The following is a 14,490-nucleotide window of genomic DNA, read 5'->3' on the forward strand; positions in this document are numbered from 1 at the left end:
CCAGGACCGATTTAGAGATGGGAATAACTGTCAAAAGAGTGGAACTGGTTCCTGGACGATTAAAGATAAAAATATCGGAATCAGTTCCAGAAGGTAGGTACAAATCAAACGTCCGGAACCTACTGGAATCCTCAAAATCGTCGGAACAGCTGTAACCGTCGAAACCGTCTGGAATCGCTGGAACCGCTCGAAATCATCCAGAACCGAAGAGAAACTGTTCGGAACCGTCGGTTGTGATCTTAATTATTCGTGCAGGATGTACTAAGGACAACGAGGTCCAGATCACGATTAGAGATAAGCATAATCATCAAAAGAGTAGAACAGGTTCCAGACGATTTAAAAAATCGGACCCAGTTCCATAATGCAGATGCAAAAGTACCGTCCGGAACCATGCGGAATCTTTGGAACCGTCGGAATCGCTGGAACCGTTTGGAATCGCTTGAATTTTTGCTGGATCTTATGAAACTGCCCAGAACCGTCCAGAATAGAAGGATTCGTTGGAACCTTCGGAACCTTCGGAATCGTCTAAACTTTCTAGACCCGTTCAAGATAGTCAAGAAACAAACGGAACCGTCCGCAACCTTCCGGAATCGTTGCCAGCCACTATGGGTGAGTATGAGCCTACCTTTGGTAAACGAGTCGACAATGTTAAAAGTTTCTATGTTTCATCTTCAGATTTTAATGCCGTTTGACGTAGATGTATCTGAGTAGAACACCCGTAGACCCGCTGTAACGCATTGATTATCCCTGAGTTCTTTAGTATGGTAATCCATCGATCGAGCGATAGCATCATGCATCGATCCCAACGTCAATCAAGCGTCCAAGGTTGTTCATTTACCAAAGGTTGGCTTATACTCATTAAAACTGGCCAACTATGAAATGGTTCGTTATGACAGGGCGGTTCCGGACGGTTCCACCGATTTTTGACGAGCTGGACGTTTCTAACAGCTCCGACGGTTCCGGACGGTTCTGAACTGGTTCGTCGATTCCGACGGTTCCGATGGGCTTAAGCGAGTCAGAGAGATTTCTGCGATTCCTTACGGTTCCGAGTAGAACCAACGATTCCATTTCCTCAAAATCGGAACCGAACCCGGAATGGAACCGTGAGTGCATTTCAAAGAACCCGTCACTAGTTCCAATGTACACATTACAATCAGTCTAAGGTGAAGCAAAATCTTCTGTACACACTTCTTCAATGCCCAGCGGCATCTTTCTGTGTGTGTGCGCGCGGTTGTCTATTTTTTGTTTCTCTTTGTTTGGTATGAAAAGCACTGTCAAGCTTAAGGCGCCAAAGGCTCACCTCGACCCGGATAAAAGGGCATGGCGAGGGGCTTGGTGGGATGAAGTTTTCCTTACCATGAATTATCCCAGCATAATCAAGCATATTTTCAAAGCATACGGCCACGGTTGATAGACTTGTTTTATTTTTGTGTTGCGACTCACCCTTCAACCGTCTTATCGCGCGTCGCCATTGATATGATTCCAGCCTTAGCTTTTTACAGCGTGCCTTTGTTCTGTTGTGCCGACTAAATTCAGTTGTTGTTGTTGTCGGGATCTCGAGGTTTTCTTTCGGTGAACCATTTGGTTGCATACTGCTCACTGCCTAGGTAAAGCGCAATGCAAAGGAGTAATAAGTAAAAACACCGTCATCACTCGCTCCCTCTCCCAAAAGGGCTAGACATACCAGCAGAAAGAGGAGCAACAAAAAAAAAACGTTTCAGAAAAAAACCTATCCCATAACAAAACCAACACCCGGGACGGACGCGAGCGGCCACATGCGATAAGATAAGTGCGTCCGTAAAGTGTCATTAAAGTGGTAAATTTATTAATGTAAAGGTTCGGTTTTTGTTTTTTTTTTTTTTGTTTCAGACACCCTACAGACGACGCCCTGCGTGTGTCGAGACGAATGTCGGCAAGACAATCGTCATGACCATAGCTTCCTATGACTGTGGATAGGAAAACCAAGAGGAAAGAATAACGAAAAAGTTCGAATATTTAAAAAGAGCTTAAAACCTCATCAGACCTTAAGCCGGGGCGAGAATATAAATTGCTGAATGTGGTGCGTGGTACTATTTTAAACTGCTCGCCTTTAAAACAGTGCCTCCCCGAAAAAGGCTGGGCCCATACTGGCTTGAGCCGTCCTTGGGTCTCATTTGCCAACTGTGTTTCTGTGCTCTAACGTAAGTTCGTTGGGGTTCTTCGTCCCAAAAAGCATAGATCTTATGCGCCACAGTAATGCATACCATTATTACATGCTTATGGGTGTGTATTTTTTATACGAGTGACAAAAACGCTAACTCTGTCGTAATTCAAAAGACTAATACATATTAGCACTTTTCACAATGATTTATATGTTGCTTTCTTGTATATGATGTTCTCGGTAATTATGTATGTTTTTATTCCGATAGTTTTATTTTGGGAACGTGTTTTTAATCTTGTTAAACAGAGGGCAGGAAGCCAAAGGTCTAGGATTTTGTTGTACAGAACTTTATTAGTAAATATATCACATATTAAATATTGCAAAAGAAATTATTATAAAACAAAACTATTCCATATTTGAATTTGCTTTTTGCTTTTTTCTGGAACCGCCCTGGCGACAGCGGCTCCGGTCTTCACTCGGCAGGACCAGGGTTCAAATCCCATCCCGACCACCTCCCCGTACGTAGGGCTGTCTACTTTGCTACGAGTAAAATTAAGTCACAGAAAGCCAGAAATGTCAGGGTAGAGACCTCTGGAGGTTGTAGTGTCAAATAGGAAGAAGAAATAGATCGAGATTAATATGACAGAGCTAGGGCAAGTATCAGAATCTACTCAGACCAACACTTGAGTAGCTGGTGCATCTGTTAAGGATAGCCATATATTTAGTAGTCGTCACACATTGAATACCTGGAATCAAGTTATAAAATAATCTAAGTGTAGATATTGCGTTGAGGCGGTCCGGTGGCCGAGGTGATAGCAGTCTTCACACTAAAGAACCAGAGCAGTAAATTCCATCCAAACCATCTCCCCATACAGGATAAGAACGGAGTAGGACTCGCTATTAAGTTAAGGAGAAAAATCAAGCCAAGGCCAGCCACACATGATTGGCCCAAATCCTTTCAAGTTTGTAATAGGAGAGGACATCCTGTGTAGGATTTAAAATTTCTTTGTTCACTGATCTGGGGTAGGTTTAGCAGTTGAAGAAAAGTAAATTGAAGACATTAGTGCAAATTTGTTCTATTGGTATTCACCTGCGAAAGCTTTGCAGGCAAGTCTCGATGAAGAATCTCCATTTCCTGGTATGATAGATATTTGGAAGCCCCGAGCGGAGTGACAGTTGAGGCCCCTCTCATTGTGATATTAGAGGGAAACAACAGGATTTCCTTCACCGATGAGGCCTCCCTAACCGATGAGGCACCGAGCGGCAGCTCCTTCCGCTCCTAGGTTGATCCGCCGATGTTCGTGCTATCTTCTATCGTTCGACGTGTTGTAAGATGCTGCTGGCATATTATTATTAAAACCTTCGCTTCATCAAATACTATAGGAACATGTTGACTACATGGGCCGTTCCTACATAGATATTAAGCCATGAAGATTTTGTGTCACAATCTCCTCACCAAAACCAGCTCCTCATATATCCGTTGATTCCCAGATCATAGCCATAAACTATGCACAGGATAAGTTTTTGGGGCTATTATTATTTTACTTATTGTACCTTTTCAAAACTAAAATTTATTCTTTAAATAATTCAAGCATGACGTATCGAACTTAGTAGGAATCTTGGTCTATTCAAGTTTAATTATTAGCCTAAAACAGATTAGAAAAAAACACTTCCTTCGAATCTTCCGATGCATAAAAATGCTTATAAAAACGAGTTAATTGGCAACAGTTCAAGAAACGCTCCTTCGCTCCATTACCTACTGACCTGTAGAAGTATTCAACAATACGTTCATTAAATCAAGAAGTGTTCCTCCCTAACAATTAAACCATCCCAACCATACCTGTTGTATTAACATCTCTTCCTTTCGAGCCTAGCGCCTTCCTTGCGCTTAAAACTGGAACAAATCCGCCCCAAAAAAATGTATGTGGCCAAAGAAAAACCGCCGCCGTTTGCTTATGTTTCCCTACAGTCCGCCTGCATTCCTTTACGAAACTGGAACAATAAAGCACTTCCAAAACCCCGTAAATGCCGCCACACACACAAAAACCGTCATTAAACCGAACTAGGCGCCTTGGTGCACCAAACAACTCGGAAACAAATATCATTCAAATCGACTTTTCCAGTCACGCCCCAAACCCGGACCGACAAAATGGCGCAAATGACGGATAGCTGGCAGCCAAGCGAAGCTGCCGCACCGGAAGTGAACGAGTTTGTTGTTTGTTTTACGGAACAGGAACTGAATAAGAAACACATACACGTACAGTCGACTAAACTGCAGCAAATCCGCCTGGTTGCACTCCGTGTGGATGGCGGGCCTAGAGACCAAGCAACGACCAGGGACGAACCGAACGCCACGGGGGAAACAATAAAAATACAACAAAATAATTATATGTTTATGGTTAGCCGGTACAATATGTGTGCCTGCTAATGATAATTAAGTTGATCTATCCTCTTGGCCTACCGTTTACCCCGTTTATCGTTGTTTTCCTTCTTTCAACTATTATTATTATTCTACATTGTATCCCTGCTCTCGGGGGCCTTCGTTCGGTCAGCGTGTAGTTTTTGTTGTTCTTTCTGGTTGCCCAGTTTTTGGACAGCGTTCCAAAAAATTTTCAAAACTAGCGCAGAGACCGTAGCAAACGTTGTCGGGCTACCGGCCGACAGTAGTCGACCGATTCCGGCAGGATACATCTGCGGTGGCCCCGGATAGCACCCGGGGTCGACCGATCGGGAGGCTGGGAAAGTTTGTCCAAAGCTCCCGTATTCCGGGAGCCGACTTCCTGTTGGCACACTCTCAGTTCTCGCACACATACAAACACACACACACATTAACCCTACAAAGTGCATCATTTAGTTGCAACGGCGATTGTTTTCGTTTTTCGTTCGAGTTGATGGAGTTTTGCGACCGCTGCTGCATCGTACGGCCCGAAGCCGGAGTGACGCGCATTGCAGCAAATGCAATGCACGCCTTGTACAAAAGGAATAATTAAAAAGGAGTGAAAAGCTCAAGACTTTGTTTCATCAACGCCAAGAAGTTTGGGTGCAGTGTTTCAAAATATTATCCAGCCAAAGGTAGCAAATGGTATGGACAATGAATGTTTTACCTGGTTAGTTTCAAAGATAAATTTGGGAAAGATCAACACAAATGGTTGTTACTTTGTGTTAGAGTTGGATACAAATCAAGATAATTTTTGAAGTTAAATTGATGCGTTAAAATATGAGAAATAGGTAGTAAAAATGCAGCAAAAAATAAAAGGCCTTAGCTGTTGATTATAAAATAACATTAATAGGCGACAGACGAAAAAAAAAGAAAAATCGCTGATGTTCATCACAAAAACAAAATAAACAATTAAACAAAAAACCAAAGAAACAAATCTCAATAAGATACAACAAATTGTTGTAAATGCAACAGGCAACAATCCGCGAGAATTAATCAATTTGACGCCTTCGTTACATCCATGAATAAGTGTATTTTTTGTAAGTTTCGGTTACACTTTTAGCAGATAATAAACCTAAACGTTTTCTTTCTCTCGCTTTTTGGGTGTTACTGCCGTGTGTAACGCGGTCATTCGCCCTTTCCCTTCGCTCTCTTTCTCCGGCTCTCTCTGGCTAGATTTACTCGTTTCGGCTGCGCTCGTGACTCATCCTTAAGTGGCTGCGTACTTCCGCGGTCGGCTGTCATCGCACTTGACGTTGACGTTCTATTTTGTCAACAAGCATCGAATAGAATATACAGTAATGGACAATAGAATAAGATTAGGTTTAATCCGTTTTTTTTACTATTTCGATCGTTCCTTCTACTTGGTATATAACATACTAAAATTTGGTAGAGGAATCATCAACTTTTTAACTCACTAGAACAATTATGTTTTTTTTTCGAAATTGAACAAAACTTTGGGAGCATAATTAAATCCTAAAATAGGTTGGAGCGGTCCTGTGGCAGAAGCGACTACGACGCCAGTCTTCACACGGCAGGACCGGGGTTCAATTCTTATCCAGATCGCCTCCTCACAAAGCTGACTACTTTGCTACGGGTCAAATTAAGTCACAGAAATACTAAATTTTCTTATTGATGCTTTGATTTTTTCTGTTTATAATACCACAACATCTTATTCCACTCATAACCAAACAACTTTCCGGAGCATTTACTTAATATGGGTCACTCTTCCCACAGCCCAACGAGCGTCCATTTCATCAACCCACTTCTCCATTACGTGCAGACAAACAAGCTAACAAGCCCACCAAGGGGCTACGATGTGCCATTTCATTGCAGAAACAAATTATTAATCGAGCTTACTGGCCCAGTCAAGTGAGTGTTTTCTGTTTCTACATTATTTTTTCTACCATTTTGCTCTGCGTGGAAACATGAGTCTACCAGCATGATTTGGTGTAAGTAAGTGTACCATCCCGCTTTTGGGGCATTACCCACAGGAGCAAAACAAGAATCATGCCTGCCTGCCGTCTGTAATAACTGTTCTTATCGGAAACGTAACAAAACTTACCATTCCTAATCGAGCCAAGCAGCGAGCGCTCTCCCGCCAAACGATGATGAAGGATGCAAAATGTTGTTCAACTTGGACCGTTGTCCTGGCGTCGTTGATGCTGTTGGAGTTTGGCGTCCAACGCGAAAGAGATATGGCTTCGGTAGGTGGCAAGGACCGTCGGTTCGGTGATGACCCGTCCTCACGAGAGTGGGTTGTGGGACTCCCAACGGCAAGGAAAAGGGATCGGAAAGAGTCCCACGTGCGGGCACGGGCAAGTTGCGCTTATCTATCTGTTGCACAGTCTTCCGAGCAGCAACCCGTGCCAGGCTGTAGTATATGGTACACAACATGTAATCGTTCAAACTTTGACCGGATCGTTAGAAGGTTTCAGGGCCTTGGTACGACAAACGATTTTTTTCTCTTCTATCTTTTTTACCCCCCCATCTCGCTCTTCTATCCATGTAACACCCACCGTGGGAAAAGCTTCGGCCCACACTAAATTGAACCGGAATAACTTTACCGCTGGGTCCGGCACCGACCGGTGACACGAGCAAATGGAAAATGTTTGTAGCTTCTGGTCCCTTCGGTGGCTGGCTGGCTGGCTGGCTGGGCACAAGGTAAGGTAAGTCCTTCCGAGTTCCGTGGTTCGTGTGCGTGTGCGGCAACCAGTTTTCCTAATGTTTTGCGAACCACACTCAAGGGATGATGGTCGGTCGGTTGGTTGGTTGGATGAGTCGCGACCAACACAAAGTTCCACCTCCGCCGATGACCACGAATGGAGCCTTCATTTTCCCGTTCATTTAATTTTCTCCCACCGGTAAACAACGCCAATGAATGAATAGAAGGAAAGCCCACGGACAAAAAAATGGTTGTGTTGGAAGCAATTGAAAGCAGGCGAAGGAAAAAAGGCAATCCAGAGTAACATCCCAAAGCTGTGTTCAGTGGGTTTTTTCCGATTTTCGGGTAGAAAGTGCGACGGAGGTGTGGCTTAAGTAATGGATGGTACTGATGAGTGTATGTGAATTCGAGGTCAGGATATTTTTGTTTTCCCAGAAACATTTTTTGTTCATCAAGCATTTTCTTCGAATTCCTAAAAATATGAATAAATATTGAGCGTCATAGCGTCGTCTCAAATATATGAAAATAACCTACTCACTTTAGGATGATCTTCTCTCATCAAGGTATCTCCAATAGCAGAATGTTGTACGAAGAACATGCTGTTTCTTCTATTTTCTTCTCTTACTCCAATCATGTGTCCAATTTTTTCTTTTGCCTGAAAGAATCATGCCGAGTCTGTTCTGACGCTTGGTTATGCAAGAAACGCCCGTCTCGAAGGGATAGCAACAATTAACTGTCGGTCATTCGAAGTGATTGCACGATACAGCAGCTCGGTCGTTAGAATGGTCCCTTCCAGCGCTTCCAGGCCTATAAGCAGTCAAAGGGATTGTACCGAAACAATCCTTGGGACTATAAAAGCTAGCTTGGAATGACGTTACAGGACGTTTCTCAACTCCTACAGCTGAATTTTGAGTAAAGAGTAAAGAGTATTGTTTTCCTTGATAGTCATGCCTTATTTATGCATATAAATTTCTGATTTAAAATTAAGCCATTTTTATACAGAATTTTAATAAGTGCTTTTGTTTCCGATTTTCAAGCCAATTGCGTTTAATTTCCTTTACATAAAACTACTGACTTCCAGCAACAGAAAAAGGTCATTTTTGAATTGACTTGAGATCTTTTAGTCAACAGTCCTGCTCATTGAAGAGCATCAATCTCCCTTAAGCAATACGATCAGGCCATCCTACATGAATAAAAATTAATCAATCTCCCTTAAATCGGCAGGAGTAATATTCACAAAATTCTTGTTTAAACTATGAATTGTGATAGTCTTAAAATTTAATATTCATTTTCGATGCTTAAAAGAAATCCAGTTTCCTGATCGTCCTGTTAACTGTCTTTCTTGTTATGGGTCTTCGAGAAAGGGAAGGGTCTTGAATAACTTGACTTGAGAATTCGAAGTATAAAATTTGTTATCCGCTCCTACTCTGCTAACTTTGACCGGCAATAGCAACCGCATCAAACCGGCAGTGGCAGTTCAACCTGGGAGCGGAAGGAGCGACCTCGTCGGTTAGAGGGGCCTCGTCGACGAGGGCAATCCTGTTGGTCTTCACTCACGAACGAGTCACAAATAGAGGGTCACAAATCAACTGCCATTCAGCTCAGGGAGCCTTCAAAGACCTTTAACCGCCATTGCAAACCAGCCAAACAATTTCTAAGAATTGAATAATAGCAAATTTAGTACTATATTTAAGGATTTATTAAAGTTTATTTTTATATAGCATTTTCTGGCACGAACTGTACAACTATTTATTAACTTTAAAAGAATCCATCATTGTTTTTTCACAGATTTACAAATTTTACTAGAAGTTTTATTCTTTTGAATGTTTAATTACTTCCAGTCTGGTGCATTTAAGATATTGCATCAAAAATAAGTTTTTTTCTCTCTTTGTTGCAGTTATTAACAGTTATTCTCATTCATCGGAACTGTTCAAATAGAAAACACAGCGAAAAGGAAACAAAAATCATTTGTGCCTATTTAACAAACCTCACTCACCTTTCCCATCAAGCTGGCACCTAATCATTAACAAATCCTGGCAAACCATACCACCCAAGAAGGGAACGACTCAATGAACAACGAATTAATCTCAACAGGCGCCACACTTCCCAAGAAAAAAAAAGGCCCACAACATCCCGAGCTTTTCCCAATTACATCCATCCAGGTGCTCGCCGGCCCTCGTTACCTGTTACCCGGAGTTATAGATAATTTAAAAAAACAAAATGACATTATACTTACGCGCTTGTTACCGTCAAGAGTTCTTTCCGTATTTTCTTTTCCCCATCCGCTATCCACACACAACATTCCAGACGCAAGTTCATTTCTTTATCTGAAGTTTGATTTGTTTTATTAATTTTTCTCTCATGTCTTTCGTTGCTATCGTGCTTCGACGTTTTCCTTTTCATCGAGTGCTTTCCGTTCGCTCTTACCACACTATACAAAGTATTTACTTTAATACGAGTACAATTTTTTGTATGTTTTTTTCTCTCTTGTTTTTCTTTAATGTTTACTGACTATAACGATCCTGCTGCGGCTGCTGCTGCTGCTGCTTCAAAGCGGCATTCCCCCGTATGCCTATCAATTGGTGTGTATGGGTGTTTGAGTGATTTTGAAATGTACGAGCTTCCCTTTACTGTTCACCTTCCTTTCTATGTAACACTCCCGATTATGTTTGCTAAACGTGTAAAAAAATGACGCCCCGTCTACGCCCGCCGTCTACCCAAAATCACATCTTTATTTCCGCCTTCCGTTTTGCTTCCAGTTCTGTTTGCGAAACGATCGCCCTCGATTTTTACCCGATTTCTGAACTATTGCCACACAAGACCACCCGGTCCCGCGCTTGATAATGCGAACAGGGTGGCATTATGCAAAGGAAGGAAAGTCGCTTTTCAGTACTAGAAAAATGTTTTTCTCTCACCTCAACGAAGGAAAATGTGTACAGAACAACGATGAAACGATAAACTATCGGTACAAAAAGTTTATTTTGTCGTACATTTATGTTTCCCCTCCACGAATTCAGTTTTGATTTTTCGACACTTCTAAAAAAGGGTAAATTAAACACTAAAACAGTGCTGCTGATTGAGCCACTGCCATAACATTTGCCTGCCTGTTTTCCCTGCCCTCTTAGCCTGTTTCTTTGCCCATTTGTAACATCTCGCTATTAACTCGCTCATCACTATCGGTATACGTTAAAAAAGTTTATTTACATAATATGTACAACTAACTGAGAAGTTATTTCCTTTCCTGGGCGGAAAAATCGTCTACCTCCAAACGCGCGCGCCCGCTCACATGGAAACATTGATGGTTGTACTGTTGGATTTGTAATAGCCCTTAATGCTCGTTTAATTTGACACGCTAAGACAACTAAACCGTTAAAAGAGAAATATATTAGTCTGAAGTTTGTTTGCTTTTGTGCGTACTTAGTAAACAAAGAACGCTCGATTGCTTTGTAGTGTGTTCAGCTTTTCTAGAGAACGCTCGTTCATACTCTTGATAGTAGATAAATTAAAATTGACTAGAAGTAAAATGCGCTTTGCATCCCACCGGTAAGAAGCCAAAACCCACCGACGGGACTCAACTTCACAACTGAAGATTTCAAGATCTGCACCCCAGGCTCTAAACCTAGCGAAGGACGAGCTCTTCGCGGATATGACTCATCGTAGCGGCATCCCTCGCGCCGGATGCCATCAATAATGAATGCCCTGGTGTCCTGGTTTGACTTCTCACCAAACATCCGACCGAACTCTCAACCTCCTAACAGACAACGGTACGCGTTAATACTAAAGTTTTGTGTGAGCCGTAGTTACTGTGGCGAGTGACCAGAGTGACCGTCCCCGAAATGAGCTTGCTAGTGCGTGTACGTTTTCGCTAGGTGATGTAGTGGTGTAAAAACGGTGTAAAACGGTGTGTGTGTTCGTGATACTTGTGTGTGCGAAATCTTCAGCTCCCTTTGCTAACGACGCTACTGTGTACCTCACTTAGGTGTCGGCCATGTTTTTGGGCACTTCGTATATGTGGTGTGCGTACTGGGGCGAATAGATCGTGGAGGACTGGGTTTGGGCCGATACGCCCGACACGGTCGAACCGCTCGACGAGAGCGCCGACGAGGAGGTGGAGGAGGAGGTGGTGGAGGACGAGGTGCTCAGCGTACCCTTGGGAGTTTGGGGCAGCGGTGGCTGCTGATGATGGTGATGATGCTGGTGATGATGCTGCTGGGGCTGGGACTGCTGCTGAGGCTGTCCTCCGTAGCTACCAGTCACGGCTACGATCGAGTTCGGTGCCGACTGCTGGTGGATGTGGAGTTGCTGCTGCTGCTGCTGCTGTGGCAGTGTCCCGGTCGGCACTGCTGCATGTCCACCGGAAGCACCGTGTGACTGGTAGTGCGGATACGGTAGCGTGTACTGTCCACCGAACGGATGCTGATAGTTCCTGTACGCCGGATGGTAGTTGTACGTGTAGATGTTGCAGTGCGGCTGATGGTACTCCACCTCGCCGAGCGACTTCTGCACCTCCACGTCCTTCTCCTCATGCAGCGTCGCCCGCTTATTGCTTCCGCCCCAGCCCATCCGGCGCAGCACGTCCTGGATGCGATGCCGCAGCCGGTACACGATCAGCACCAGCGTCGTTACGCTGGCCGCCGACGCCACGATAATGGCACCGAAGATGGCACGCTCCTTCGACTGCAGATGCTGGCAGCCGAGTAGGTCGGCGGTCAGTTCACGCAGCAACTCACCATGCAACCGGTCCGGGCCGCTGCACACAATTTGGGCGTCCTCATCGGAGTCGGGATTTTGGCGCTGGAGCAAATTTCTTAACCACAGCACATTGCAATCACAAACGAGCGGGTTCTCGGTAAGGTCGAACTGCGCCAGATGCTTCCAGGGCAGTAGTTCCTCGTGGAAGGTGGTGATTTTGTTGTCTCGCAGCGATACCTTCCGGATGTGCGGAAGCCCGGCAAAGGCGCCTTCATCCAGCTCCAGCAGCTCCTTGTTGGATGCGATTGTAATCGATTCGAGGTTGGGATTGGCGGAAAATGCTCCCGACTGAATTTGACGAAGGTTGAGAGCGCCCGAAATGTCGATCGATTTTAGGTTGGAAAGCCCAAAGAAAGCGCCCTCGGGGATAATCTCGAAATCATTCTGACCGATGGTGAGATCCTCGAGACGCTTCAATCCGCTTAGCTGTACGGTTGGCACCTTCAGCAGATGGTTGTCCGAGATGTCCAGCGATCGGATGTTCTCCAGCCCGCGGAACGTTTCGCTAGTGATGTTTACCAACATCGAACCATGAATGTCTAGCCGGCGTAGCTGCGTGAGCCCTTCGAATGCACCCGGAAGTACCCGGAACAGGGAGTTCGTTCCGAGGTACAGTTCGGCCAACCCCTTGAGCGGTGTCAACGAAAGCGTTGGAATGGTGCTGATCGAATTATCGTCCAGATAGAGCACCCTCAGATTAGCCAACCCATCGAAAGCGCTAGCATGCAGCGTGGCAATCCGATTCTGGCCCAGGTTCAGTTCCTCCAGCTTCGGCAGCGCCTTAAACATTTCGCTCCCAATCTCATCGATAAAGTTGCCACGCAGATTCAGCACCCGTAGCTCGTCCAGCCCGCCGAACGTGCGGTTCGTGATGGCACCCAGCTTGTTGTTGTTCAGATGCAACTGTAGCAGCTTCTTCTGGTACATGAAGATCCGCTCGGGGATGCTGAGCAGATGGTTGTAGCTTAGGTCGAGCATCGTCAGCTCGGTGTAGAACTGTATCGACGAGTCAATCGATTTGATACGATTAAACTTAATCACCAGCCGGCCGATCGATGGATTGAGCGCTATCGGCAGCACGTCCAGCTCACCTTCGCCGCACGTCACGTGCAGCTTGTCATCGTCGCAGACGCACCGGTTCGGGCAGTACGAAACCGCACCGACGAACGCCACGGCCACCACCAAAAGTCCCACCAACAGTTGGCTCTTCATTTTGCGGTCACCAAACTTTGCACGCCGTCACTGTTTACGCTTTCCACCGGGAACGCTGTCACACACGCCGGCACGCTCTCGAATGCATGAGGGCTTGCGGTTCCTTCCACGACACACTCACACTCAATCGGGACACAAATTTTAGAACTTTTCCTCCTCTGCCACACTCAAGACTCGAGGGCCAAAAAGCCAATCAACGCTACGGTTGCTAAAGTTATGGACACACCTCACGGCACGCAACCACCGATGCTCCACAACACACGCACGCACACAGTGAATGCTCTTATACTGGAGAAGGCACTTTTCTTGGGTTGAGCAGAAAACGTTAAATATTCACGCGCAATGTCACCCGAGCACTTTCACGAGGGCAAACGGTTGATATGTTTCCGTCAGTCGCCCAGAGGACTCTCCCTGCTGACAACGACAGTTTCCGCAACTAGACTCCGATAAGACCCGGTGCCCTTAATTTCCAGTCTCAATTCACACCGGGCTCGACACAATTTTAGCTTTAGTTCCCTTAGAGACTTGGAGACACTCAAACACACACATACACAGAATCACTTTCGCTCCTTGTTGCCGACTGGGGCTGGGTTCACAAAATCCTTCAGGGTCGATAACGCGCCTCCAACCAACGAGGCCTCCGAACAACAAAATAGGATCATGGGGGCTCCCTGTTTTGGAGGAAAGTTAACTTTTTGCTTTTTTTGCTACCAGAATCTCCAGTCTCAACGATGTGTACTGATGTGTTTCGTTCACTGAATCCGTAAGCACACAGAGCGTAATGATTTATTTTCCCGTACTCGCACTAGAACTTGGTAATACGATTTTAATAGCCCTTTTGCTGGTTAGAGCGCCTGATGACGAAGTTTCGAAGCGGAAAGATTTTTCCACGAGCCGTGTGCGGCACTTTCCCGTCCGAATGGTATTTTTGACTGCGGGTCACTCAGCAAAATACGCTTGCTTTTATCGGTTTCTGCTTCTAACGTACGGCCGACCGGCGTTAGATGTGTACAGAGCGTGAAGGTTTTCCCTAATGCTCACGCTCGGGATTATAACCGTGGAACTCATGCTCACGGGCCAGGGACATCCGGAAGAAGCATAAAAAGAGACCCAGCTCACTCGCCGATCCGGTCGGCAGCATAAGTCTGCTCTCGATTTATGCTGCCAGCATAAATCTCTCGCACAATGTGCTGCTTTGCCCTATGCAATTTATGGAAAGAGAGTGTGTAAACAAAACCACACTCACTTGGGTTGGTGAGCATCTCAAGGAACTCATTGCTCAGC

At 45.0% G+C, this 14,490-nt stretch overlaps 1 protein-coding gene across 1 annotated transcript; it reads right to left on the bottom strand.

Annotated features, from left to right (window-relative positions):
• Nucleotides 1-9,560: 9,560 nt before the first annotated feature.
• LOC118504136 (leucine-rich repeat-containing protein 15-like) lies at nucleotides 9,561-14,154 on the bottom strand. Its single transcript, XM_036038224.1, has one exon. The coding sequence runs from the start codon at nucleotides 13,204-13,206 to the stop codon at nucleotides 11,218-11,220; it is 1,989 nt and encodes a 662-aa protein (XP_035894117.1). The 5' UTR covers nucleotides 13,207-14,154; the 3' UTR covers nucleotides 9,561-11,217.
• Nucleotides 14,155-14,490: the final 336 nt, after the last annotated feature.

The sequence above is a fragment of the Anopheles stephensi genome, chromosome 2, assembly GCF_013141755.1.
Source record: "Anopheles stephensi strain Indian chromosome 2, UCI_ANSTEP_V1.0, whole genome shotgun sequence".
In the NCBI taxonomy this organism is placed as follows: domain Eukaryota; kingdom Metazoa; phylum Arthropoda; class Insecta; order Diptera; family Culicidae; genus Anopheles; species Anopheles stephensi.